General features: G+C 40.0%; 1 protein-coding gene across 3 annotated transcripts in view; it reads right to left on the bottom strand.

Annotated features, from left to right (window-relative positions):
• Positions 1 to 26,792, bottom strand: part of METAP1D (methionyl aminopeptidase type 1D, mitochondrial) — a 47,043-nt gene extending 20,251 nt beyond the window's left edge. Inside the window, exons 1-2 of one of the 3 annotated variants that reach the window (XM_083840988.1) lie at positions 26,685 to 26,792; positions 46 to 212 (exon numbers count right to left, since the gene is read on the bottom strand). In XM_083840988.1, the coding sequence (XP_083697114.1) occupies positions 46 to 212; positions 26,685 to 26,724 (207 nt within the window). In that variant the 5' untranslated portion in view covers positions 26,725 to 26,792. Of the gene's footprint in view, positions 1 to 45; positions 213 to 5,338; positions 5,585 to 26,465; positions 26,618 to 26,684 lie in introns of those variants that run through there. The other 2 variants (XM_083840989.1, XM_083840987.1) reach the window with 2 other exon arrangements.
• Between the last annotated feature and the right edge of the window lie 499 nt (positions 26,793 to 27,291).

Below are 27,291 nucleotides of genomic sequence, written 5' to 3'. Positions count from 1 at the left end.
CCTGTATTGACTGAAAAACTGATTAGATAACAGAAATTGCAGTACCTTGGGAACTGGGTGAGCCGGAGAAACTGTGGCTGGCAAAACTATACTATAAGCAGTATTTCTTTGTCCCTGAAAAAAGAAGCATCTTCGTTGTTGATTGCTTGACTGCCTGTGCAGGTAGACACGATTGCACGAAGAAAAAATTCTGTGGCAGCCAGTCACAGAACCTGTTAACAGATAAGTTAAAATTGGTTAACATTTTTTTTCCTACTACTATGGTATAAAATGTAAGTATGAAAGAAGAAAGACACCATGTAATAGAAATTGCAAAACACATGCAGCAGCCAAAGGTAGTTCAAGAAGTTGTTCAAATCTTGTACCATTAGAGCATTAACACCAAGAAGCCATGAGAACAAGAAACCTCCAAAAGCAATACATCACAGCTTTACAAAACACAGTATCTAATTTGGTTTGATGCATTAAAATGCAGTGTGGGTAAATTCCCCAAACCAGGACTGACACCCCAACCTATTTGTAGCTATCTGCATGGCTAGAAGGGGCACTGCACAAGGCTTGGGGAAAGGGTAAATAACGGACAACAGCAAGTAATCAGGAGATAAAAAAATAATTTTGTGTTGATTTCAGACATTTTGATCTGTATTCTTGATGAACTGGTGACATATTTGAGCATAAGCAAGTTAACATTGCTCTCGTCATTTGCATGAAGATTCAAAGAATGGGGTTCAATCTGTAGTCACCTCCTGCCTGGCAGGGAACAGAATAAACATCGAGAGATTTTTAATCTCGGCCAAGGGCAATTGAGGGAATTGAAGTTTGTAATTGACTTGGAATATTTGAATCAGATTTTTACCTAATTCATATGGGAATTTGGAATGACAGTTCCTCAGAGTATTCATTGCCCCAACAAGCATCAAAACAGGGAAGTACACTAAATTTGAGAGGATTCTTTACACTGTCCAGTTAAACATAAATAAACATAGCACATTTTTTCAATGTACAAAAATTCTATAATGTAAATTTATTTATTTATTTATTTTAATTACCTTGGAATAAATTCCACGTAATAGTTAAGCTACTTTTGAAAAAGATCATGTGTAGACAAATACATGAGCAATCTTCTCTGGCAAGTAACCAATATTAATAATTACTCTTTAGTAAAAGGAACGTGGTTTTGTTTAGATGGAAGTAAATACACTTTTCATCACAGAATTTAAGAAATTCATCTACTGTATATTTTTAACTACGTAAAGATGATTTCTAAAAGAGTTTCTTCCATAACTTGTACATTTTTATTTTACTGTAAAATTCCTTCCTCTCTTTGGATACATTTGTCATGCCCAGATGCAGATAATATCCTTCCACACGCATGCTGGGCTTACAGATGTCCCTTTTACAACATCCCATGATATACAGGAGATTTGAACTACAAAATTCTTTTGGAGCCCCAAGAAACTGAATGCAGTTGTTGAGTGAGGTTTGCTTTAGAAGGGTTTGTGACTGTCTCTTTGCACACTGAGCAGTGCTAAGCTTGGCTAACAGAATCTGAATTTGTGCAACACCTGAGAGGTTGTAGAGACTTTTACTCAACGCAAGCAGATTTTTACTGTTGTTTTAAACTGTTTATAAGTAATGAGGTGGAGTTGGTGGGTGAGGCTCTGATCTATCTCCCAGTATAACCTGGGTACCTACGGAGAGTTGCCTGCTTCCAGAGGGAAGAGAGTGCCTCCGTGGAGCTGGAGCTGTGCCCTTAACAGGGGGCTGGATTGGTTTGAGACTGTGTAAATAACCATCTAATCATCAGCCTCCTCACCTACAGCTTTCCTAGGGTCATCTTCACAAGAAAACATTCTTGTCCAGTTAAAAAAAATAAAATCTAGGCCACCTGCCCTACAGAGCATAGGCACTCATCCACAGAGCCTGAAGCATCTTGCAAACTCGCCGGCCGGTTTGCACACATTTCTGGAAGCTAGAAACACAGAATCTGCAGAGGCAGCAACTTCTGGCTCTTCAGAAGTAGCGCTTTACTTTTACAAAGTGCAGCAGAAGTACCTGGCTCTTACCGCGGCTGAACGTATTTACACTCAGCTCCATACAGCTGCGATAAACGCACTGAAACCCCACAGTCACGGACGTGGTCAGATGAAGTCCACACAGACATTAATACGTGACCGTGTGTTTCAAACGCTCTCCCTGATGATCGGCACGCTGCCGCTGCACCTGTCCTACCGCTGCGATTTTAATCGGTGGAAAAAAAGGTGCAAGTGTGCCTGTCAATTATTCTACAATAGAACTTCGAACGTCCCAAATACGCACTCTCAGATGTATCAAACCTATTTAGACCCGTGCGTGCGCGCCTATCGACTATCCCGCATTCAGAAGGGGTGCCTTTTTATTTGGAATCAAATTTTTACCTCTGTTCCCCCAAAGACACACTGTAAGTGTTGTCACAAGATAACAGGATAATAAGGTAGTGTAGCCTGTTGTTATTCCACTAACTACTCATTATAAACCAGACACACACAAAATAACTACTCGAACAGGTGAAATGCGACAACCAAATAAATATCACTGTAGTATAATCTGACTCCTAAAGCACATCGTAAGAATTACAAACACAGGACAACTAAAGCTTTATTTGAAATATAAAAAAATTATAAGAGAAAACATTCTCCTTCAAAGTAAAAATAAAATGGCATTAAAACATAATGAAGTTACTGTTTTATAATGAAAATCTGGACTCCATCCACACACTTCCTTCCTTAAGAAGGCCTTCCTAATGTCTCCACAGCTTCTTCTATTTTTTAAGCTCCCATATTCACAGCTAATTTGATATAGCAACATCATCAATCACCGGAGACAGGAACAACTGGCTGTGAGCTCCAAGTCTTGCTCAGACTGCTGGGGCTTGCTCCCCAGCCCTTCCAGCTAGCACAGCTTTTGTCAGCATCCGATTCACTTCCACAACACCGACGCTCAAGCGCATCTTTTTTGTTACGCTTTCTGTGTATATTAATTACAACGAGATGGCTCATAAAGGCAGGATTTATGCGGCTTCCAGTGGAATTGCTGCCATCAGAGAGCCGGGTAGCCCCGTAACACACACCAGCACAGGCAGGATGCAAAGCTGCCCATCTGCGCCTTTCTTTTCTCCCTCAACAGCAAGGCCGTGCCACTTGCCATGAATAACAGAATATTTACTAGCAACCGCAATAATGAAAATTATTATCGGTGTTACTGAAATTATATCAGCAGATACGATGCTCCGAGCGCAGAAAATTACAGACAACTGCTCCCCTGACTCCATGGTGAATCACCCTGTGCAGTCTGCATGCACGCGCCTTCTGCTGGAGCTGCTGGATTCCTCAGCACACCTTCTATGCTTTAATTTGTATTAATAATATAAATATGCACTGCGAGCTTTTGTGAATTGCCAGATGGATTTATCTTTTGTGGAAATTACATTTTCTTTTCCTTTTAAACGAGCCAGCCAAAGGGGCTGAATACAGAATTCGAGTATGATGATGGGTGGGAGCATTTTAAGTGACTGATTTTGTAGCATAAATGTGCCCTATATTTATTAGCCTTTTACTCTAGGTCTATTTTAATTGTTATCTGTTCATGCATGCTACACTATATAATGAAATGCTCCCATTTCACTCTCAGAGCAGAGAGTTTTTTATGTGTATCTCTATTAATGACCCTTAATTAAGTTGATTTTAGTCATTTAAATGTGATTTTCCTCTGGTCAAGAAGTATTTTTAAAGAGAGATGTTGGAAATGAACTCTCATTTAAGCACTTTTCTTAATGCTTTTTGTTCAACAGTTACAGCAATTTACCAGCTATGTTTTCAATGAGGTACGAGGTGGCCGTGCAAAAAACCTGTTCATCTATGTGAATCATCAAATGTGATTGTTAGCAAACATTTTTTTGGCATTTATTTATGAAGGACTTCAAATTTCCAAACAATTAGCAAAAATGTTACCACAGGCTAAAGTTCATGACAGTTCTAAGCCACAACAAACATAAGAGTACATCGTAAAACAGCCAAAAAACAAAATCAGAATATTTTAAAACAATTTACATCATAAAATCCATCCAAGTGTCTACAGAAGCATAGTAGTGACATTATTTAGGATTACAAGAATTAACACCTAACTGATTTAGTAAATAAAAATAACTTGCTCTTGATACAGCGAATTTACTTGATATATACAAACAATTAATAACATCAAAAGCATTGTTCAGATAACACGTTTTTAAATTTGTGGTTTTATCTATTTTTTTAACTGTAAAATAATGACCAAGGAGATGTTCTTAGTATATAGATATTTGAGGATAAAGAGGATAAAATACTAGAGATCCTTAATTTGGCTTGTTGTGTCATCTTATTATCATATCATAATTTTGCTATTTTGCTTCTTGTGAAATTTCCTTTTTTTTTTTTCTCCTGAAACTTCAGAGCAATAAAGTTTACAGTAAGGTACTAAAAACACAATAGGTAATAATATTTGGAATCCAACCAATGCAACTAGGTAAGATTTTATACAGCTTTTTACTGTTAATTACTAAACGCTCACATTTTTCAATCTGAAATAATGGTTGTGGTTTGGTAGATCTTTATTTGTAACTGTAATTACAGCTGTCTTAATAAAACACTGACTTTGTAATCCCAGTGTTGCAGGGGTATATATAAGCTTCAAAAATAGAATGGGAAAGATTAAAGGTTCTCTCCAACTATGTGTAACCTGTGTTACAGAAGAGTAGCTCACATTTCACAAGCAATAACCTGTGCATTTTCTAAAAGAAAAAAAAAAAAAAAAGAAGAAGAAGAAGAAGAAAAAGAACAACATAGAGAAATGCCTCAGGCAGAAGTTGAAACTGATTGGGCAAAGTAGAAGGACAAGAGCCCTTGAAATTAAACAAAAGCAAATTCATTCTGTTGACAGATGTTGATTACATCAAAGCCGCGAAAGAACTTTTTTCTTTTTCTTCTTTTCCCCTTTTTTGCAACTAATACCTCTGCATTCTCTATACATTAAGGATATAACATATCTTAATCAACACAACCCAACATGTAATAATTTTTAAATTTGGTCAAAGTATATTGTAACAAGGTCTTAACGACAGGCTTCTCTAAACAAGAGTGTATTCACATGGTCATGTCTGCATACCCGTGCTGGTCACGCCATCATCAGCCCCTTACTTCCAGGGGTTAACTGCTCTGGCAGCCAAATAAAATACAGAGAGAGCTGTGTAATTATGGAGACAGTCAAAGGGCAGACTCTATTTTGAAATCTATTTGCACAGACAAGGTCTTCCAATTTCGCTTACAGGAAACAAGCTGGTAAAGGGGGTCTCCTCCTCTCCAGATGCTTTCCACACTTTTTTCCCACATCAGGAAATCATGGACATGGACACCATGCAGCACTGTTTCCTGGATTACAGGACTATGTCATTACAGGGAGAAGAGCAAACCCATGCTCTTGAGAAATATTTCCTCCTAATTGCCCATATTAGGGGAAAGCAAAACCCACAAGGACTACTGAAAATGTGACTAGCAGCAATTTGTAAACAGGACACAGCCACAGCCGTCACGATGGTACTGGAAAAGAGAAAACAGAAATGAAAGGGTAAAAACACTCTGTTTTTAATAGCATGATTGGGGAAATGAAATATTCATCAGGGTAGATGTGACTTCAGTTATAACAGCAACACATTGGTGAAAACCTTGACAGCAATATGATTATGACTGTACCCTGACCAACCAAAATCAAGACCAGTATATTGCAAACATTATATTCAGGTTGTCATTGTTCTATTCAATTACTGAAATTAGCTAGATATTGATGATAGAAGTTGTTTAGTTAATAAAGGAAGTGAGGGGATTGCTGTCCTTATTACCTCCCGAGAGCCGGTAAAGCAAGCCAATGGCCAAATGCTGACCGGCTCCAGCGCAGCAGCACAAGCCCTGGTGCTGCTGCCACTGGGATTCCCCCGCGACGCTGAACAAAGCTGAGCTGGGCCCTCAGGACCAGTGATGCTCCCTGCTAATTAAAATTTTGCCCTTACTTCATGGAGAGTGGAGACAGGCAATTTGTTTGCCGTGCACTATTACAAACGAGTGTTTTAATTGGTTGTAAATTTATAAACTATATGGAAATACATTCTTGTTTGGCTTTTTGTTATTATTACTCACTCTAGACTGGCACGCTAAAATGATGAATCAGAGCCTTCTGAATAATACAGTTCTTCTAATTCATTATTCAATCAAACTTATGGCCAACAAAATAGCTGTTCTGCAAGTTGGTAAACTGGGAAACCACAGAGAATCAGAAACTCTTCTATTTACAGGAAGGATGACAGCCTAAGGGTACTTCATCCCAATAATAACAACATTCAAGTAATAGTGCCCAGGTCACGACAAGCCATGACCCTCCCCATAGCTCCGTCAGGAAGTTGGCTTGGTGCCACCTTTTATCAGCAGCAACCGAGTGCAACTTCAACAAACAAGAAGAAAAGGAAAAAATAATTTTATATTCTCAAAATTCCCTTCAACCGCTTCCCTGAGTTCCTGTGTATATATATATATACACACATAGTCACACCAAGCCAGTGACTGAGCAAAATTCTGGTGTCATTAAACAGCACGTTGTCATTTTATTACAGAATTTAAAAAAAATAGAGAGTACCATCTAGCTTTATCTAAATGATATTAATCCATATACCAAGGGAAATTAATTGTCTGCTACATAAAATATGGTTGGGCTGTAACACTTAACTTTGGAAAGAGAGAACCGTAGCTCTCCACTACAGTCTTCCATCCCAGTGTGATTTCTACTAAATCTTCTCTCTCCAACAACTTAACGCAAGTAGAAAATAAAGTGTTGCCTAAAGCAGTATCACAGCAAAATGAAACAAGTCAGATACAAAAGCTGGACAAAGCAATATTAAGAGTTTCACACACAGTTAGGGGAATTTAGGCTCCAAATCACAGCATCTGGCAAATTTCAACTTCTGTGACTAGCAGAAGAAACATTCCTCTTATGTTACTACATTGCTATATTGAGTAAATTAATTTATCATAAAGTCAATAAATTAGAATGAGAAAGATATCTGCTCAGGTCTGCATATTTAAATACACCTTTCAAACACCTTCTGTCTATCTTAAGGTTTTGTAAAACATCAGAGGAATTACTTATGCTTGACAGGTTAGTTATTGTACTCACTATTTTCATTTTGTAGGGAAGTAACAACTGTTGGAACAAGTTCGTCAGTTTAAAAAATAGCAGTTGTTTCAGATTAAAATAAAAAGCTATTCAAATAGTCCTCACACACACGCACAATACAGGATCTTGTTGTTAATATGCACCCACCCACAGCTTTAACATTCACCGAATCCTACTGGGATAAAATCTTTTCAGGTGCTCTGTGAAACAACTGTTTTTCAACTGGCATGTTTATGTCCTATGTGCATACCTGATACAGTACTAAATGTTACTGGCGGCACGTTAAAAATAATCTTACTTTAATAACTCAAATTTCCAGCTGAAATGGGAAAAATATGTCTGAATCACCACAAAAAATGTTTTCAACAAATCCTTTCAGTGGATGAGCAGGGCTGCTGAAATAAGAGTAACATTTGCACAGAAAATTTAGGGACTTCTGAACATTGTACCAGGATTTTCTCCATAGCTTGATATACGGGAAGAGTACTGGCAGTTAGCAGTGTTTTCCCCACGCAAAACTCAAGACCCCTAGCAATAAACACCTGCAGCCAAATCTCTAAGGATACAAGATGATTCCTGAATCATAACCCAGTCTTATCTCAAAATGAGAAAAAAAGTGTACATCGCTAGCAATTTTTGGATGAACATCTTAATAAAATGCTTACATTACTTCTCATTTGGTAAAAATGACAGCTAGCAGCATTTCTTGCTCTGTACTGACTTTTGTTAATTACTTGTATTATCCTGTTTCCACTTGAAAATGCAAGTTTCATTAGGACAATGAGTCTTTTAATGAGAAAAGATATATGTGTCCTCTGCTGGAGTGGAGTACAAGTTTGGGGCATTATATCCTGTACACTGGACTTCAAAATACATTAGCAGATAGGTGTAAGAGTTTACAGCTGTTTCTACTACACTGTTGTGGTGTTGGAAACAATCTATGATTTTTTATTTCAAGAAGATGCTTTGCACAAGGAAGATGCTCCACTCAAGAGCTTGCTGCAGATAACTTCTAGTATCCTTGATAAAGCATTTATTTTTAAACCTGACAGTCATCAGAATGTGCTTTTAATGCATAGCTTGGAAGCTTATTCATAAATATGTGACACTGGGTCATTGAATGAATTATAATGATAGGATTATGGATTGAATTTGGAAGAGTATGGTATAATGTTTGGGGGCTGTTTAAAATATTTTTTTTAAATACCTTTCATTTATCTCCTTGCTTAACATTTACAAAGACCTCTTTCTTATCATAAAAGTCCCTGTTTATCAAACACTGATACAGGAAGAAGTTGTTTACATTTTCAGAAGTACCAACATACATCACTTATGACAAAAAAAAACAAGCACTCCATAAGAAATGCTCAATCACTGTCAATCATATGCACTAAAATATACATAGACCAAAGCATGTGGTGTGAACTATATTGGATTCAAACTGAACACAGAATTACAACTATAACAAACAAAAAACAAATAATTACAAGTGACTCAGGCCTATTTACACATCTCACAAAACCGCTGGAAAGGTAGGTAACCATAGAAACCTGACAGCCTAAATTCAGTATTTTAAAATCTGTATTTAGGTTAAAATGCTGAAAATGATGTTTATATTTGATGAAATTCATATCTTAAAGGCTTCAGTTTTTGCTTTGATACTTACATAAATGCTTAAAATTATTTCATTTCTCCGTTATTTACAATTTGCCTTTTAGATTTGATTTTATTAAAGATTACAATTTACCCTTTGTAATATAAAATGTCACAAATGCAGTATTTTAATACCACAAATTAATATTTCTAGCACCTCTTTAACGATCAAAATTAAATAATGATATCAAACAAACACTGCTGAACTTATTATTAAATGTTTTGCATACGGACTTTCCTGAGCTGCACAGCAGAAAAAAAAATTTACTCAAATTAACTGTTAAAGCTGAAATGCTAATAGCCTTTTCTACTTATAATTCTTTTTCACTGACAATTACAATTTGCATGGCTTAAAATTTAATACTATGATTAGTACTAATGTCCTATATTTTACTTCATAATCTAAATGAGTAAAATATTATTTTTGTAGTTCACTGGCTCTTATACTTAGGTTGTAATGTTCAGTGTGTATTTCATTATGCAGATGAGCAATGGATGTCGTATAACGTGATTTAAATGGGTCAACAGTATTTTCCTATTCACATTAATCATCCAGACAGCCACAAAAAAAAAAAAAAAAAAAAAAAAAAAAAAAAAAAAAAACCCTAACCCAGGGAATCTGTCTCTCTGCCCCCGACCCTTCCCACCAGCCCACCACCACGAGCTGCAGCGGTGGGGCTGAGGGAGCTGGGCTGGGTGCTGGGCTCCCGCTGGGGCAGGTGCCAGGCCCTGGTGGGCGCAGCCGGGCCAGCTCCACGCCTCCCCATGCCAAGAATGATTCTCGTCTCGTGGAGCTCAGCAGGAGCCACGTGTTGACAAACTGCGCCGATCTGGATCGGCAAAATTTGCTCTTGGCACGGGGACAGGCGGCCGTGCTGCATGCCCAGGCGGCCTGCCCGCTGATGTGGCGCTGGCAGCGAGGCGCCTCCTGCCTAACGCACTTGTCAGGGAACTCCCGCTGAAGGCAGCGGAGACAGGATCAGGCCACTTGTTGCTAGTTGTTTATAGAGCACATCCAAAGCACAGTCTCTGTTCTCAAGCCACATAACCATCACCAAAGGCCTTTTTTATCATATATGGCACCTTGCATGTAGAGTGGCTATTTATAAATAACGTAGCACTTCCGCAGGAAGGCAAACCGTGCTCACGCATGCTAAAGGGAAAGCACACAAGTGCAAGAGGCCAGAGACAACGTGTGGCGGGGCTGGCAGTGCTGGCCTAGGCTCACCCCGAGGGGCAGGCCCCACAGGATGACCCGTGGGCCACCCCAGCTGCCCAGGGCTGCCAGTGGCCCCTCACTGGGCCCCGCGCCTCAGCGCTTCTGCGCAAAGAGGCCAGCTGCAAGGCTGGGCAGGCGGCAAAGCTGGGCGGGCTGAGCGAGCGAGCCCCATAGAAGAATCAAAAAAGCAGCCTGAGCTGGGGAGAAGGTTTGGGTTGCATCCTGTGCTGCCTTGGTAGTTCCTCCAACGGACACAGACAAACCTCAAAAAGGACAGAAATTTGGATGTGCTGACACTGTGCTCTCAGCAGCCTGGGGGAGGTGTCCGTCCTGAGTCAGGATGGCAACTGCCTCCCCCACAGACGCTGAGCTTTAATAAGCCTTCACGAATGTCAGACACAAAAAGGGGCTTTATTCTGTGGTAGAGAAAGGGTAATAAGGTGTTTTGCATTTTCCACGCAGTGGTTTTGAAGCGCATTTTCTGGCTCCAGACACAACACCAGCCCTTCCCCACAGCACCGCCACATCCAGGAATCTCCCTCCTGAAGGCACCAGCCATCCTTTCCAGCACGGTGCCCCCCTTGCTCTTTGCACAAATGCTGGGATGTGCCAGCTTTTTTCTGTTAGGAGCAGGAGAAAATGGTTCAAGGAAGCATCTGGAAAAACTTCCCCTGGATTTGCACAGAGCATGGGGCTGGGGGAGAGGGCTGCAGCGCCCTGAGCACACAGGCGGTGTGCCCCCTTGCCTACCCTGCTGAAGACCCCTGGGGCTTTGCATCCACCACTCTCCTCACTTCACGACTTTGCCACCTTTCCTCTTCTAGTTCATGGACATAGATGAACAGGAGTAGGACGTGAGCTTCAGCTTTTAAAGTAAACTAATGGACATATGGCACAATATGAAGTTTACAACTATTTGGATCTCACCAGACTATATTTACAATGCTTGTGTCCCTGGACAAATGTTTCACCAGTATCTAATAAACAGCTGGGTACAGCAGGCACCTTAACTGGGTAAGAGCTAAGGCATCTGTGGGCACCAGCTTGGTGGTTGATTTACAGTAAATTAAACAATAATCACCACAACAATGACTGCAGGTTCAGTTTTGTCCATGACCTTCCCTAGGTATCAGGAACATGAAGGAATTCAGCATATTTCACTGGAGTGACAACCTACATGCAGGTCAGGATCTGACACACTTGTTTCCCCTGTGCCCATCTCATGTAATGCACATCAGGAGTTGAGCCAGATGACATGCAACATCTGTGAATTTACGATGTATGTCTTCAGGATGGGCTCCAGCCCTGCCCAGTCACTCTCCAATGAGCAAACTACACATTCAGATCCCAAAAACTGGGTGGTAAGGAAGGACCTCCGGGTTTTCTCACTACTCCATATCCTGTCATCAACACCAAAGCTACTATTACAAGAGATTTCGTGGAGGAACTACAAGCAGCACTTGTCTTGCTGAAACAAAGACAACATAACACAAACTACAGCACCTGGTTATTCCCTCAAGACTGGAACATGCAGTCCAGTTGCACTTTAGGAAATGCTTTCTCACCCCCAAAACCCTGACTTTGCTCCCTGTCACTTCTCCTGCTGCACATGTTGCAGGTGTAAGTTACCCAAACAAAACCGCTCTGTTCTATCAGGTGCTCTAAAGATGGATACAGAAATGCCCACGACCACTGCTTCCCACACAACCAGACTTTAAATAAAAAAATAAGCAAACAAATAATTAAGTTCTAAACTATCTTCATCAGTCTATTCACTCACTGTGTACATTTTATTGGGCTATTCCACCATCCGAATTTCTAAAACAGATCAAGTAAGCAATGGGTTTCTCAAGAGAGTAGGTCTCCAAAATCCTTTTCCTAAACTGAAAAGGATTTGCACGTCTTTTTTTTCTGCACAGATAGTGAATCTATAAGCAGCAGTAAATGTTTTGCTTTCCCTAAGATGAAGATAATCTAACTTGCCAGCTAAATATGACAGGCATTTCTTCAGAGCATGCTTAGCTACCTTGTCTGCAAAGCTGGGCAGCAATCCATGAAATTCTCCATGGGGACATCCCACTTAGCCAATTACTAATTCACATATTCAACTCAGAATGCTTAGATTTTCTTGCATGATTTGTCAAACATCCACTCTAGCTCTCTTGTTCTTGTTGCTACAGGTTTGTGATTTAAATATACAGCTTTACAACAGTATTGCCCACTGAAGATACAGACCAACGGGGGCAGCAACTTGAGCCCACAGCCGGATCTCCCAGTTGCTCTGACTGGACTTGCCTGCTTGCAGTTGAGGAAAAGTTTCAACTAGAGCCCAGTTCACTTTCGTATTTATTTATTCAGAACTTTGTTTAGATAGAAGGAGCTCTGGAAGCAGATCTGACAGAACAGACACAATTTGTGAAGATACTAATTGCATGAAAAGAACAATTTTGCAAAAGACTTCCCATTCAAATTGACACAAAAAAGGCATTTTTACCTTTAAGTAAAAAGGCAGAGGCATATATAACCTTAACATGACTGAAAGAGAAGGCTGTATAGCCATCTCCTTGTGAGCTGTCTCTCACACATGAGACATGGGCACATACTGCATTGCATGATGCTCACGGGAAAGACTGAAGAAATAAATAAAAACCAGGCTACCAGTAGAGCCATGCATGTGGCAAATAGTACATACTGGTGCTATCAAGGAAGACCAGTGATCCTGGCAGCCCCTGGTAAATCCAATGACAGTGCACACCCATCTTGAGAGTACTATACTAGAACCGCAGATCTGCATGTGGAAATGTTGATATCTTAATTTCAATAGTGCCATTGCAGCTGAAACCACCATCTTTCTAATTTAAAATGCAGGCTAGTAAAGCTCTTCTTTAGACAATAACAATTAGCATGTTATTGCTTCATCCAGATGTGTTTCATGATGCACTATAAATTATTCTGACAATTATAAAACAGAGCTGGACAGAGAGAGTACAAAAGCTTCATCTGGAGAATGAGCACTGGTGTTCCCGCAGCTTTCTGCAGCAGTCCAGTCACAGAACCAGACACCTTCCATGTTCAACCTGTCTTTCGTCTTAGTCTTGACAGACTTTGGCCCAACACCTTTTTTTGGGTGAGGAAGTTGGGTGCTAAAATATACAAAGGATATGATAACAGAAGTAATGTGTATTGACAGAATCATACCTGAGATATGTACAGGAGAAGGTATCAATTCATTTTGACTCTAAAATCATGCCCAAATCAGCAAATTCAATAAATTATGTGCTAGAACCCCTGCTGTACACTTAAATCATGGACAACGCGAATTCCATTTTAAATTACCTGCATGGCCTATTGCGAAGTAACATGATCATGAATTTTGATTTTATGATTCTGACCGCACCTTTATTAACATCAGGGGTCCTGAATCCTACTCAGTGAACAAAACAGCTACAGTGAAGTTGACTCTGACTTGTTTGCTACCACTGCAATGGTACAGTCAGCAGAAGCAGCATGCCCATGCCCCAGCTATGGCTGCTCACAGTGCAGTGTATCAGTAGCCCATCATCATCACCTGTTGCGCCAGAGGTAACAGGAGAGAATGTGTGCCTTTCCCTCAGCCACACCAGCAGATTACTTTCAGCTGGCTGAACTTCCAGTCACAACTTCCAAACAACCTGTTTGCAACCTCCGACAAGGAACATGGTCCCATAGCTGAGGATACTGCTGCAGCAAAAGCCACCCAAATTTGTCAAGCAGTTACCTTATTCTATACCTGATTCATATAACTGGAAAAAGAAAAATGATTTCAATTACTCAGTGAGGTTAACATGAAAGGCTATCAAAATTTACTTTAGCCTGCTTCCCTCAGGTGATTACAGCAGGAGTCAGTATCACCAACTTAGATGCAGAAAGTTAGGTTGATTGAATTCCACCTTTATTGACTTGGATAGTCTCTTCAGGAAAGCTGAGATATGCCTTTATATATTTCACTGAAGAACCAAGACTGATTTTGTGCAACAGTTCTCACAAAAAGAGTTATTCGGATAAAAGAGACCGAAATAAACAAATGCAAGATTGTCTTTATCAAGCAGGTTTTAGAAACAGCTGCCAAATACTCCTTCTGCACTTTTACAATTTTGGGTTGCTCTGCAATTAAAATTTTGCCAGAAAACATGTAGTAAAGGAGAGTTCTCTGCAATGCTAAACTCTTAGATAATGTAACTACACCACCCAGAAAACAGCTGGGACAGAAACATACCAGCAAAATAATTCTGGCTGGTACAACTTGATCTTTTTGAGGAACTGATTTAAGATTTCCCAGAAGAGAAATCTTCTCATGACTTGAGCTTCTATTGAATTAGTAGGGTCTGCTAGAGCATTAACAAATCTTTAAATAATAAACCTAGACAAGTCCCACTACTTGATATATTTCTTTTAGGTCTCTGTCTTGAGCCATAGGAAGTATGTTAGTAATAATCAGTACACAACAACCAGAAACAACTCTCAGAAATGAGACCTGCCTAGTCACCTCACAGGTGTTAATTCAGAAAGCACAGGACAATGAAATTAAGCCTTGTCACCACCCACCATTTCACCCATAATGCAAGAGCGTAATTCAATTCTCAGACCTGCACAAATCAATGCAGGCAACATCTCATCTTGGTGTCAAACTAGGATGGCTTTGTAAGACAACTGTCCACTTGGTTATTAGAGTAGAAGATCAACTCAACAAGTCTAGATGAGCTTACAAGCACATTCAAGAGCTATGAACTCAAGCAACATACAAGCAGACCTGGAGTGACTGCATCATGTATTAAATAAAGTACCTCATTTTTATGACTTGTGGAATGAGGTCAGGAGCTCACTGTAGGTTTTTTTTTTCCCAACTCCAGTCAGAAGATCGGGGACCAAACAGCTGGATTTATGTGAGAAAAATAATTTCTTTGTCATTTTCTTGAAGTGTTATACCATGTGTGTTGACTTTCATAATTCTAAAAAATACATAATGCAGGACCTAAATTTAAGTTCATGTACATCTCAACATGAATCAGATAATCTGAGAGCATCTGATATGCCCTAGGTGTTAATGTATAAACATAGATCATGTTCATTACTGCAGTAGCCCTTTATGGTTCAAAATAAGCTTGATCTAAAATTGAAACGTCACTTTAAACATGTATTTTAAGTATAAATACATGAAAGTAAACATCCTTAAGATGTGAAAGTTGAAGACTTTACACAGCTGGTTAGAGTGGCTGGTTATTTATCTTCTAAACTAGAGAGACTACAATACGACCTTCAAAACCCCTCATGAAGGTTTTCTCAGGCTGCACTCTATAGCATAAGTCTGCCAAAAGACTTCTGAGGAGCACTGAAGAGTCCTTGATTACCATTTTCTAAGACTTCCATGCAGCATAGCAGTTTATCGAACACTTGTTTTCCAACATTTTCCTCTTTGTTTAGAAATTAGGACATATAGGGAAAGACATCTACTGATTTGGAAAGGACAACAGCTCTAAAAGGAAAACTCCCCAGGGAATCAGTCATTTAACAAAACAAACAAATGAACTTTCCATACTTTGTTTCTATGTCATAAAACATTCCCAGATTGTTTTCCATTCAAATAATATGTTTTTAATATGCACTATGTTAAAGGAACTTAAAAACTAATTTCAAACTTCCTCTGTCCAGGAATCTCTGTAGTATCATATGTTATCATATGGATAAAGCCCTTTGCCAACGAACAGTTCAATTTGTAAACACTACCTTAGATGTTTTCTCTCATACCTTTTCCATATTTCCTTTTCCTATGCCCATATCCAAAGACTGAAAAGACTTTATTTAAGTAAAAAAAAAAAAAAAAGTTTATTATCAATGTGTTCTAGTTCTCTACACAGGGAGAGAAAAGTTACAGCTGTTCAGACAGAAGTGTAAGAAGGGACAAAAGGAGCATTTGGCAAAAGAGAAGAAGGAAGATCTACATGTTTGACAAACAAAACCCAAGACATACAGACACCGTAAGATATGACTGAATGAGAAGAAACCCTTACCATAAAATGACCTGACTTCAGAAGTTCTGACATGGTTGCTTTTAAAAAATCTTCTATAATCTTTGTATCACTACAGAACACAGAAGACCAATGGTGTGACTTGAACTGCTGAACACAAAGTATGAGTAACTTTTCTTAAATGGAAACTAGAGTGTGGCTTCATACAGTGCCTTTCATACTTAGTGCGTTACAAATTGCTTTAAATACTGGCAGGCAAACAGCCATTATGCACTCAAGAGCTCATACCTAATACTTAGCATTTTTATAGAGCTTTTCATCTTCGAAGTGCTTTACAAACAACTCATTAATCTCAACCAACACACCTGCAAAGTAGATAAATATCTGTACTGTGGGTGGAGAAAGAGACAGGAAGTTCACTGGCTTATCCAAGGTCATGCACCACCAGCCTCGAAGTCCCTAGCTCCTGGCTTCTAGTCCTACAAATAACTTCAACAGTCTTGTGTTGAGACCGTAACTCTTCTTCAGCCATACAGCTGCAGGAGGACTTGCCTCACTAACAAGAGGATGCCAGCAAATGAGCCTGCCATTCCTGATGCTGGTAAGCTTCTCAGGGCTGTTTTCTCCCACCAGAACCATCAACTCAGGGACATATGAAGTCCAGACACCAAGGTGAGACTCAGGATGCAGACTCTGAAGCTGATTCACCACCAAACAGCAAGCTGGCAAAGCTTCTACTTCAGCAAAAGCCTCGGTATCTCCCTTACTTCTCAAACTGCCATACATTTTCTGTGGCAGGAGACTCGTATGATACAGACCAACAGAAAACTTAAGTTTGTGGCCTCCAGGTACAGCCACAATACAAGAAAACAACTTCAGCTTCCTGCCGCAGGCAATCTAATGATTCAAAACTTTGAATGAACTTTGTCTGGTAATGGCAGTAACTCTCTCCCTTGCTGATGACTGGAAAAAATTCTTAATGGGGTTTTACCACATGATTATACTTCTACTTTTTGATGCATAAAAATATCCGATTTTTTTTCATGCTTTTTTTAAACCTCAGAAACACCAAGAATGTCAAACCTGGAACAGAAAAGAAGCCTGGGAGATGTAAACTGTAATACAATACATGTAATGTGCTACAGCAGACTTTCTATTCCCTTACCACAGGAACAGAATCACTGAATTTTTAGTAAAGGCATCTTTATTTCAGATACTTGTTAGTCACTAGATTTACATGAATAAATCTGAGAATCCTTATCTGTTCGTTTTTCACATTTATGATGCCAGAGCTTTACATGTTCTCCAGTCAGTGTAGTTTCTCCCACAGAAAACAGCTCATGCTCAGAAAAATAAATTTCAGACAAACTGCTACAACAACAGAAAAACAAGAAATTGTTGAAGGCCAATTTTTCCACATTTTTTCTTAGGATATTAGGAAAAAAAAAGTCTTTCTACAAGTAATGTTGTATATATAAAGTTAGGTAGGTAAATGTGAGTAGTAAAAGACAAATGAACAATGGCAGAAGTGTATGTAGACAGAATAATAACTAACATGTTCTGCCTGCATGTCCAATCAACCTGGTCATAAAAGCTAGAATAGGAACAACACAGCAGCTGTTAATCACTCTTCTCATATCTTAACTTTCTAAATTTTACAAAACAAAACAAAACAAAAAAAACACAAGGTCACACAATTCAAAACAATGAGGAAACAACTCTTGACCATTGAGCAGAAATTACGAGTTCCCCACATTTAGAAGAATTTTAAGATTTTTTTTTTTTTAATGACAGAAGTACAACTTCTCATGAACATAAAGGCATATATAGAAGAGCAAACTAAAAATAAAACATACAGGAAATTTAATTAAATTTAATTAGATTGACCAGTAACTCTCTCTGCACTCAAAAAACAAACAAACAAACAAACAAAAAAAAACAAAAAAACATTTTCTAAATACAGAAATCCACCATGATAATATTCTGCTGCTAAAATTATATGCAATGTTTGTGTAATGCAGCTTTTCTCACAGAATGAAACAGATTAAAGGAGAGACATGTAAGAAAAAAAAATCAATATGCATTGTATTCACTAAACTCTGAAAACATTAAAATGACAATGTAGTAAAAAAAACCAACACATCAGAGTAACACTAATGCTGCAACATTTTTTGTTATTTTGTTTAATAACTTGTCGCTTTATTTGTAAGCAGTAATCAAGAGAAGCAAAAATAATTTCTTTTGTTGCCTGTACTTTTAGCTGCTCCTGTTTTCATTCTATTTTAAAAAAAGAATCTTTTCTTCTAATCATCAACAAAGTAAAACCAGATTTTACTAGTGATGAAGCACATTATCCATCAGCATAAGGTGATACTACGTAAAAACAACAAAGAAAATAATAAGAGGAGTCAATGCTTGAACACAGCTTTCCTTCAACTCCCTTGGGAATCCTGGTACTACAGGTCTTCGATTCCCAAGCAGAGAGGATCATGTTCATCAGCTACAACAGCTCATCTGGGACTAAATCCAGGTCGACTACTTGATGAAATATAGGTGCCATCAGGTAGCAGGAGTGGTCACAGAGACTACAGAAATGTGTAAGTAAAAACTACAAAATGAAATTAAAACACTGCTGTAGCCATACAGCCCCCTTCTACCGGATGCAGTAACTCTAAGTCAAGAGAACACACAAAGCACAGACCACTCCCTATTTATTTTCTCTTCCTTTCTCACCTATGTAATATGAAAGTTAGACTAAGCACACAAGTATGTTTTAACAAACATTTCTGATTTTAATAGAAATACTTAGGAAAGGAACCACTGTGACAAATGCACACAGCTTGAAAGACAAAGCAAAAATAAATAAATAAATAAATAAAAATAAAAAATAAATAATTTTCACTGTATCCTACTCCTCCTCCCACTTCATTACTTCAAAATATTTTCAAATTAAAATTTAATGCTAATAAATATAGCAAGATCAACAGCACTGGGGTGTGGTGTTCAGAAGCACTGCAAGCCATCCAGCAGTGGCACCTCACCACCCCAAACTGTCACAGAGAGGAAGAGCGAGCGAATGTCTTGCCACGTGTGAGTTTCCAAGGGCTATGGGACTGTGCTTGTTCAGGAGTGGGAGAAAGAGAGAAGAATAAGAAAGAGGAAAAAATATACAATCCTAAATGGCAATTGAGGAGATCATTGTAATGAAGGATCCTACAGGCAGTTTTAGCACAGAGAAGGCCTTGTACAGACTGTGTACATGATCAGTCTCTATTTTAAAAATACAGTTTTTAATGGAGCTGCAAAATGAATGTTGTTAAAAATTCCTAAGCTTTCACTTAAATTTGCTCTTGGATCATGACTGTCAAAACCAGAGCATCATATCTCATATGTACAAATATAATGGAAAGGAAAAACAGCTTAGATTTCACAACATCGATCTCCACTGCAGCTTTAGCTGCAAATCCAAAACCAGAAGGAGCCTGTCTTCAATTTGACTTCAGCAGAAACCCAAACTTCAGAATAAGAAATGAAAATACCACAGCACTACGTTAGGGCAATTCACTGAAACAGACTTTTTTTTTGGAGGGTAGCCTCAATCTTATCTTCTAATTCTAGTTGTACATAAAAAACCACACAAGAAATAATTGGTGTTGTATCAGAACGGAATAGTTCAGTTTCCCCTGGAGAACTGTTAACCACCTGTAACACAGAATTTCAGATCTTTATAGCTACGTGGGATGTCATTTTTGTGTACATCTTCAATCCAGCTTCTGGTCTGCTTAGGGAAATTCAGCTTTATTACTTTATCAAAATCTGGAAAGCCACTTCATATACATCCACTTTTAAACTATGTGTTAACCTGGCAGCTTAGAAATAGCAGGCATTAGTGCAGGCTTCAGACTCCATTTAATTCTTCCGATGACACTCTTACACAAGACCCTCCGCAAATTACTCCCTTGGCACTACAGTTTCTCCATCCATCAACTGCTGTTAACAATTTCAGTCCCTTTTGTCTGCTGTAGATACCTGGGCTGGGAGCTCTCTGAGGCAAAACCTGTTACACTATATGCTCACGTGGCATCTCATCCTGTTACTTCAGTTAGAGAACTATCTGCTCTAAAATACAGTATCACTCACAATTTGAGATCCAGAATTTCTTCAGCAATGTTTCAGTCCTTTATCCTTTCTCTTCAAATGCTACATATTGCAGTAAACAAGCTCAGAGACCACCAGACACCTGTCATATACTATACCACTGTTCCTGATGTTTTAAGTAAAAGAACATGCAAGAACCAAAAAGCCATACTTCACTTGTAGTTTAACCCTGCAAAAAGGCTTGTCAGGGTGATCTACTGATGCAGACTTTAGAGGCCTGGATCTTTTTTCTTAAATTGAATCCCTAGAGCTTGTGAAGCAGTATCTGTTATATCACTGATACACTATATCCATACAGAGAAGGCTGAATCAGTCATTTATGTCTTTGCAGAGCAATGCTAAGGCTCACATGCTAACACCATTTCTGTTCTGAGGATAGATTTCAGCCTGAAGAGACTGACCACTCTAGAAAGAGATGAAGCAAAAGAGTTCAGAACAAGTTTGTCTGTCCCAAGACAACTCTGAAATACAAACCACAGACACGACTTTGTTTCAGACTTTGCATTCTACTACATGGTATTATTTTAAGCCTTTGCTTATATACCTGAAGCGAGGTAAGGAAATGGCATGCAAGGAAAGCAAAGTGGAAGTGGTGCATGCAAACAGCGAGTGCTCATCACTAATGGGTATCCTAATGTCTAACTCTGAAGACTGAGCACTGTAAAACTGACTGTGGAAAACACAGCTGAAAGCGAAGTTCCTGTAATGGGCCACATCAATTTCTTAGTAGAGGTCTTCCCAGAACATCTGGGCATTTTCCTTCAGGGTCAGTAGCCCACAAACACAGCTGGGCGCCAGCCCTCACAGTGAATCACTGCACCAGAGCACTGAGCTGCTGCAGGCTGTAAATTTTCAAAGCTCTGTGTTGGAAATAGAGAGAATGAAGCTCCCTTCCATCTAGGAAAATGTCCGGCTGAATGTTAAGAAGAGAGACTCTGCAAAATGGAAAACGATACATCTAACACACGTTTCCCAAACAGTTCAATTTTGCCAGAAGGATTACAGCTGGGCTTACCACACAACTTCTGGTATCTAAAAATGTACCCGTCCAATATATTTACCACAGACTAAATACTGGCTGATACAAGATACTGTCTGGGACCCGGCCACCCAAGGCACAAGGTGCACAGAGCAGAAAAAGCATTCATAAAACTGCTGGAACTACGCACTCTTCAGGGACTTGTTATGAATTTTGTCTCCGTGTGGATATTAGCTATAGCTGCAGCGGTGACACTCCGGCACCAGGCCAATGTGTACCCTTCCACAGAGAAGATGACCACGTACTGGGCCAAGTGGCTTTATGAGGGGGCACAAATCAGCACAGCTGATTGTAGCAGAAAACACCAAGTTTCTGCTGCTGGGTGAGCCAGCTGCTGCATGGCGACGGCAGCCTTCCTCCCCCTCCCACCCATGTCTGCAGCTGTGGGCCAGCAGGCCTGGGGAACTGGCCAAGGCCACATGGCCTCCACCACAGCGGCCGGTCTGTGGAGAGGTGGACAAGGTGATCCAATCCTCAGCCACGCCTGGACATCTGCAAAGGACAGTCCTCCTTTTGAGTATCGTCTTGGCTGATGCCAACTGAGAAAACGAAGCTAACAGAGAAACCGCGCCCTAGCAATCCACCTCCAGTTAGAAGTGATATATCTTGTCAGAACAAAGGCTCTGTGTGCTGCCAACAACACATTACCTCTCAGCTGAAAGAAGAGAACAATTAAACACTTTATTGAAAGGGGAATATTTTTTCTCTCATGCCTCAAACCATGAAAGTATATGTCTCCCTGAGAGTTACTCATTGCTGCACTGTTGAAATGGGAATAATTCCTTGTCTGCCTGCTTATTTGCAAGACAGGGATGGAAATACCTCAGGATCATTTGAAAATGTTAAAAGTGTACTACGATCAAATGGTTTGAACTTCCACCGTGCATCATTTGCAGCTGATAATGCTAATGTTAAATCCTGGAGACATGAGTCTGTCTACAAATTAATGGAAAATGTGAATTAACATTTGCTTCCAGCTAATTGCCCAGCTCATGTATTGCACAGTGCAGCCAAGCATCATTTGATCTTGAAAACTCTCTGACAAAAGTTTTCAATCACTTTTTCTCATCTGCCAAAAAACCTTCAGACTTATAGGACATATTTCATTATCAGCCTGGAATACCAGGCAATGTTTAGTCAAGTCCCCCAAAGACTGATACCTGTATATTGTACAGTTAATATTTTTTTTTAAGTGAATTAGATAGCTTTAAAGTATTAGAAGTTACCATAAATGAGGACTAAATATTTGTAAATTTTTGTGCTGTACATTTCTAAGTTTAACAGTGATGAAGATAGGGGTGAAAAGATGTTTTTTGTATTTGAATATCAGCAGTGCTGAGTTTTTTTTATGATTCATTCTTAATATGAGAATAATCTCGTATATGCTAAAGTTTATGGGTACACTTATGAAAAGGTAAGCTGCTTTTTTTTTTTTAATTTTACTATTTCAAATCTCATTATCAAAAAGATGGAAACAGACTGATTCAGTAGCATTTGACAATTCAAAAACCTGGCATTCATGTTTTGATTTGACAGAGAGGGAAAATAGTCCTCTCCCTTTGCAGGTGGTGGAAACTAAAGAGGTTTTGGATATGTATTACTCAGTGAAGTTACAGATTTGACCTTGACTGTGTTCCTAAAAGCAAAAAGCCATGAAATGGGATGTTTCCAGCAGGTACTTAATTAATCTATTTATTTAACCACCTCTCAGATGTTAACTCTATAGAATGTTTCTGTATGGTAGCATGTAGAGTTCACCATAAAATTATACTTTGAATGTTGACTGTCTGTTTTACCATATTAAATGGCAAAGCCATACCTGATCACACAGGAAAACGCTATGTGAAATTAAATATATATGCTTTATCTAGAGGATGTAAACTAATTGCTTCACAGTGCCTCAGTTACTTGTCTACATCTTTTCCTATTAGTCCACTCTCTGCAGGGTCTGAGCTAACATTTCTGATTTCTGTGATGCTTCAGAATAGTTTGATTATTTTCTTAAAATTACCTTATTGGAGAAGAGGTTGTTACTCCTTTGAAATACTCAATTTTGCCTAGAGTAGCTCTGAAGGATAGACAACACTCAACCACTCATCACTGACAAGACTCACAAACTGAACAGATCTATACAGCCCAAATAAAATGCATTGTAATACTGAAAATGATACTAATTAAAAAAGACCTCTAATGAGATTCAGCACTTCTAGGCAAACTTGGATTTGCATGGTTTTGAAGCCACAATGCAACAAAATCATACTCCAGCTACGCCCCCGTCTCCGTTTTTTTGGGGGGGAAGATTTAAAAGCATATATTTATGTATCTCCTCTTCATGTTACTACGGGAGGTGAAAAGAATAAAATTCTCAGAAAAATTTTAAAAAGTAACATTATGAAATGGCTATGCATACAAAGAAGAATAATATCTCACAATAACTCTGGTGCTGGACATAAAAACAGCCCAAAGAAGAAATCTACTGCTTCTACACATGAGCAGGGGATGAAGGCTTATCGGCACCTGTTCAGGATGCTTGCACAATTTTCCAGTTCTGCAAGTATGCAGACTAGGTAAAGCACAGCAAACATACAGCCTGTGCACACAGACTACATGTCTGAAAGATGTATCACACACCTTTAATCTACAATAACTTAACCTTAAAAGTCTGGCAATAACATGCAGCATAGATGGAACACTCATTCATTGGTAGATAGGGAAGCAAGATAAGAAATCAGTTCTATCAGTATTTAACACAGTAAGTGACTTGTTTTACAAGAGATGTCTTCTCATCAATTATTTTCCCATGGCTCCAAGTCCTGAAACTTCATTACAAGCAATTAGGAGCTTCTATTCTACAATAATTTACTTGCCTAAAATTAATAGATCAATAAAAGATTATTATGCCTTAAATCATAGAAATTGTATTTGGAGACATGCAGTTCTTTGACGTCTTCCACTTTATTTTACTACCAATGAACATCACAGATGCAATTATTGTAATACTTGAGACTATCGTAGTATGCAAGTAGACCATTTACAAGCCCATAAAACACCATATAATCACTATCATTTATAAGTACAAACTCTGACAGGTCAACATACCATTTGATGTGCCTGTATTCTGTCTTAGTTTTCTTTTACAAATGGTAAATGCAATTGGTGCTCCTCTGCCCCTCACACTCTTATCAAGTTGTGTACCTTCTCCTTAGGTTGACGTTATTGCAATTCTGACACTAGCAAGACAGAGGCTGTTCAAATAAATTGTCTGATATGCCTGATAAAAAATCACAAACTGTCTTTTTAACTTTCTGCAACCACAATCATTCAACTTTTCTTTTTCAAACATATTAAAGATTTTTTTTATGATAGCTTAATTCCTTCTGATGTGTGGAGGAAGTATTTAAACAGTATACAAACTTCCAAGATCTCTGCTTTTCAAGTGTGCTAGAAACAGTTCCATAATTATGAAAATTTTCTTTTCATCATTTACAGAAATATAACATCAGAGGTATGAAGAGATATCACATAAGGGGCTATCAAAAAGTAATTTTCATTCTATTTAGGTAGAATAGATTCCCTTAGGTGAGCAGAAATCTAATTTAAATTACTTCTGTCTTTCAATATTTGCAAATTAAATTATACTGAACTGTCCAATTCAGGGAAAATTGGATTTAGCTTAATCAGTCTTGTCTGAACTATGACAGTTTTGCTTTTTCAACTTCTGGAAATATGCATCCACTAGGGGAACTGAATAAGTTCTGATGTCTGGAGGGAGGGATGAAAGCTTAACAAATTTAAATGGCTTGGGTCTATTAACTGGATGATAGACACAGCGTTTACAGGTGTGGATGCAGCTGGAAGCAGCTGTACTGGTCACACATGACCACAACAATATCCAGAACAAAGTCTGCAGATGAAGAACTGCTGAAGCAAGAAATCAAGAATAGTATGAATTTGTACAATAAATTTCAATTCATTTGAGATTCAAAACAAAACAACAACAAAAGACATTCTATGGTACTACATATTACAGATGTGATTCAGTTTCTAACTGGCACATGTGAAAGTGTAAAGGTTTTGACCAGTGTCAGAAATAAAACAAATAGGAGACTCTGAAGGCCAAATCCCGCAGCTCTTCCCAGTGTTCAGCTGAAGCTCAGATTCTAAGACTCCAGTCAAACTGAAATTTCCTTATGAATATGAGCTTTTATCAATGAAAAAATTGACGTGGCTCTTGTGCCCTGCAAAATTCAGAATTAACTGTGAAGAAAAGGCTGCTATATTCTCAAAAGTTTGAAAAGACTTGAACAGAACAAAAAATAGAAATACAGCAGAAGATCATTATCAACAACATGAGAAAACAGATTGAAATTTTATGTCAGCTGCATAGCATTGCAATATTGTGCTTTGGCTGAAAGATGAAGAATTTACAGTCTTAAAAAAAAAAAAAAGACTCATACAAGTCTTTCATTGAGACCATTGTAAGGTGTTTCTTTCTATGCACACATTTAAGATTTTACAACAGAAGCCAAAAAGAAACACTCACTTAACCGTATGCCCCAAAGAACCTCCAGTCTTACTTAATCTGAGACAAGGAAACACTGAGGGGAAGGAATGAGAGGTAAATAATGTTAACACCAGTAAGAAAACACATTTATCAGTGAGGTACAGAACCGTGTACAATTGCTCTGTAGCGTTACCAAGGCAGTAAAACACGCGGGAGTGAATCGTTTCTGCTGGGCTGTGGTAGAAAAGGCACTTTCAGGAAGACCTCGCTGTGAGAGAACAGGAGCTGAAGAGCCTCTACATGCACGCAAAAGTTACGTGACTCAGTGGGTAGGTACAGCAAACGTATTTATTTCAGTCAAGTTATTATTATTTTTATTTATTTTTTAATCGAAAACTAAGTTTCTGACAGGAATAGTGCGGTGACACGCTCCCGCGGCCGCAGAGCGGCCCGCCAGCAGCCCTCAGGGCCAGCTCCCGGCGCGGCGCGCACCGGGCCGAGCGCTCCTCACCCCGCCCCTTCGGACGGCGCCGAGCCCCACGCTCCCGGGGCCGCCGGCCCGGCCCGGCCCGGCCGGGCTCTCCCCCCGCCACCCTGCCGGGGGGCGCAGCGCCGGCACCGCGCGGCCCCGAGCTGCGTACGCGGGGCTCCCACCGTCCGCGGGACGAGGCCCTTCACGCCCCGGGCGCTCAGGCTGGCGGACACGGCTCTCCGGTAGCTTCTCCCGCTCGCGTCAGCCACCAACCTCCCCGCCGGGCAGCGAGACAGCGGCGGCTGGGTGGCGCGCGCTGCCCCGTTTAACCGGCGGCGCCTGCTTCCCGCCCCCCTCCTTCCCTCCCCCCTTCCCTCCCCGCCCCGCGGCGGCGCGCTCACCTCCGCCCCGCAGCACGTTGACAGCTCTGGGCGCCGCCATCTTGGCCGCATGGGGCAGGATCACGTGGACGCGGCAGGCGGGGCGCGGCGGGAGCCGTCCTGCCTCGCGCCGCGGCCGCTACGCGCGCGCTGCGTGAGGCGAGTGCCGCCCGCGGCCGTTAGGGCAGGGCAGTGCCGAGCCCCCGCCGCTTCCCCCCGGGGCGAGGCCCCCGCGCCCGTCAGCCCCGGCGGGGCGGCAGCGCCCCCGGCGCGGGGTCTGTGAAGCGCTCACGGCTGCTCGCCCCTGTGCCGTGTTTTGCGTGGTTAAGCTGAGGCTTAACGCCCCGCGGCCTCGTCAGCTTTCCAGCAGCGAGACAGCGCTTCCCCGGGGGGGCTGGCGGTCCCAGGAGGGCTGCAAGCGTGTCACTCACCAAGTGCTAAAGCTACCTCAACATTTTATTCGAGTTCTTTTTAAACTTATTTTCCCCCTGTACTTTTTTGTTCCGTTGTAGTAAAGTAGCTTTTGTGAAGAAAAGAATGAACTACGCAGTCCAGAATGCTGAAGTTAGTTTTTGCTGTTACGTTTGCTGTAGAGGCATATGCAGAATATGAAAGAGAAAGCTTGAAC

This window comes from Anser anser (genome assembly GCF_964211835.1).
Source record: "Anser anser genome assembly, chromosome: 6".
Lineage (NCBI taxonomy): Eukaryota > Metazoa > Chordata > Aves > Anseriformes > Anatidae > Anser > Anser anser.
Note: the sequence above shows the minus strand (reverse complement) of the source record. Positions and strands in the feature narration are given on the sequence as shown.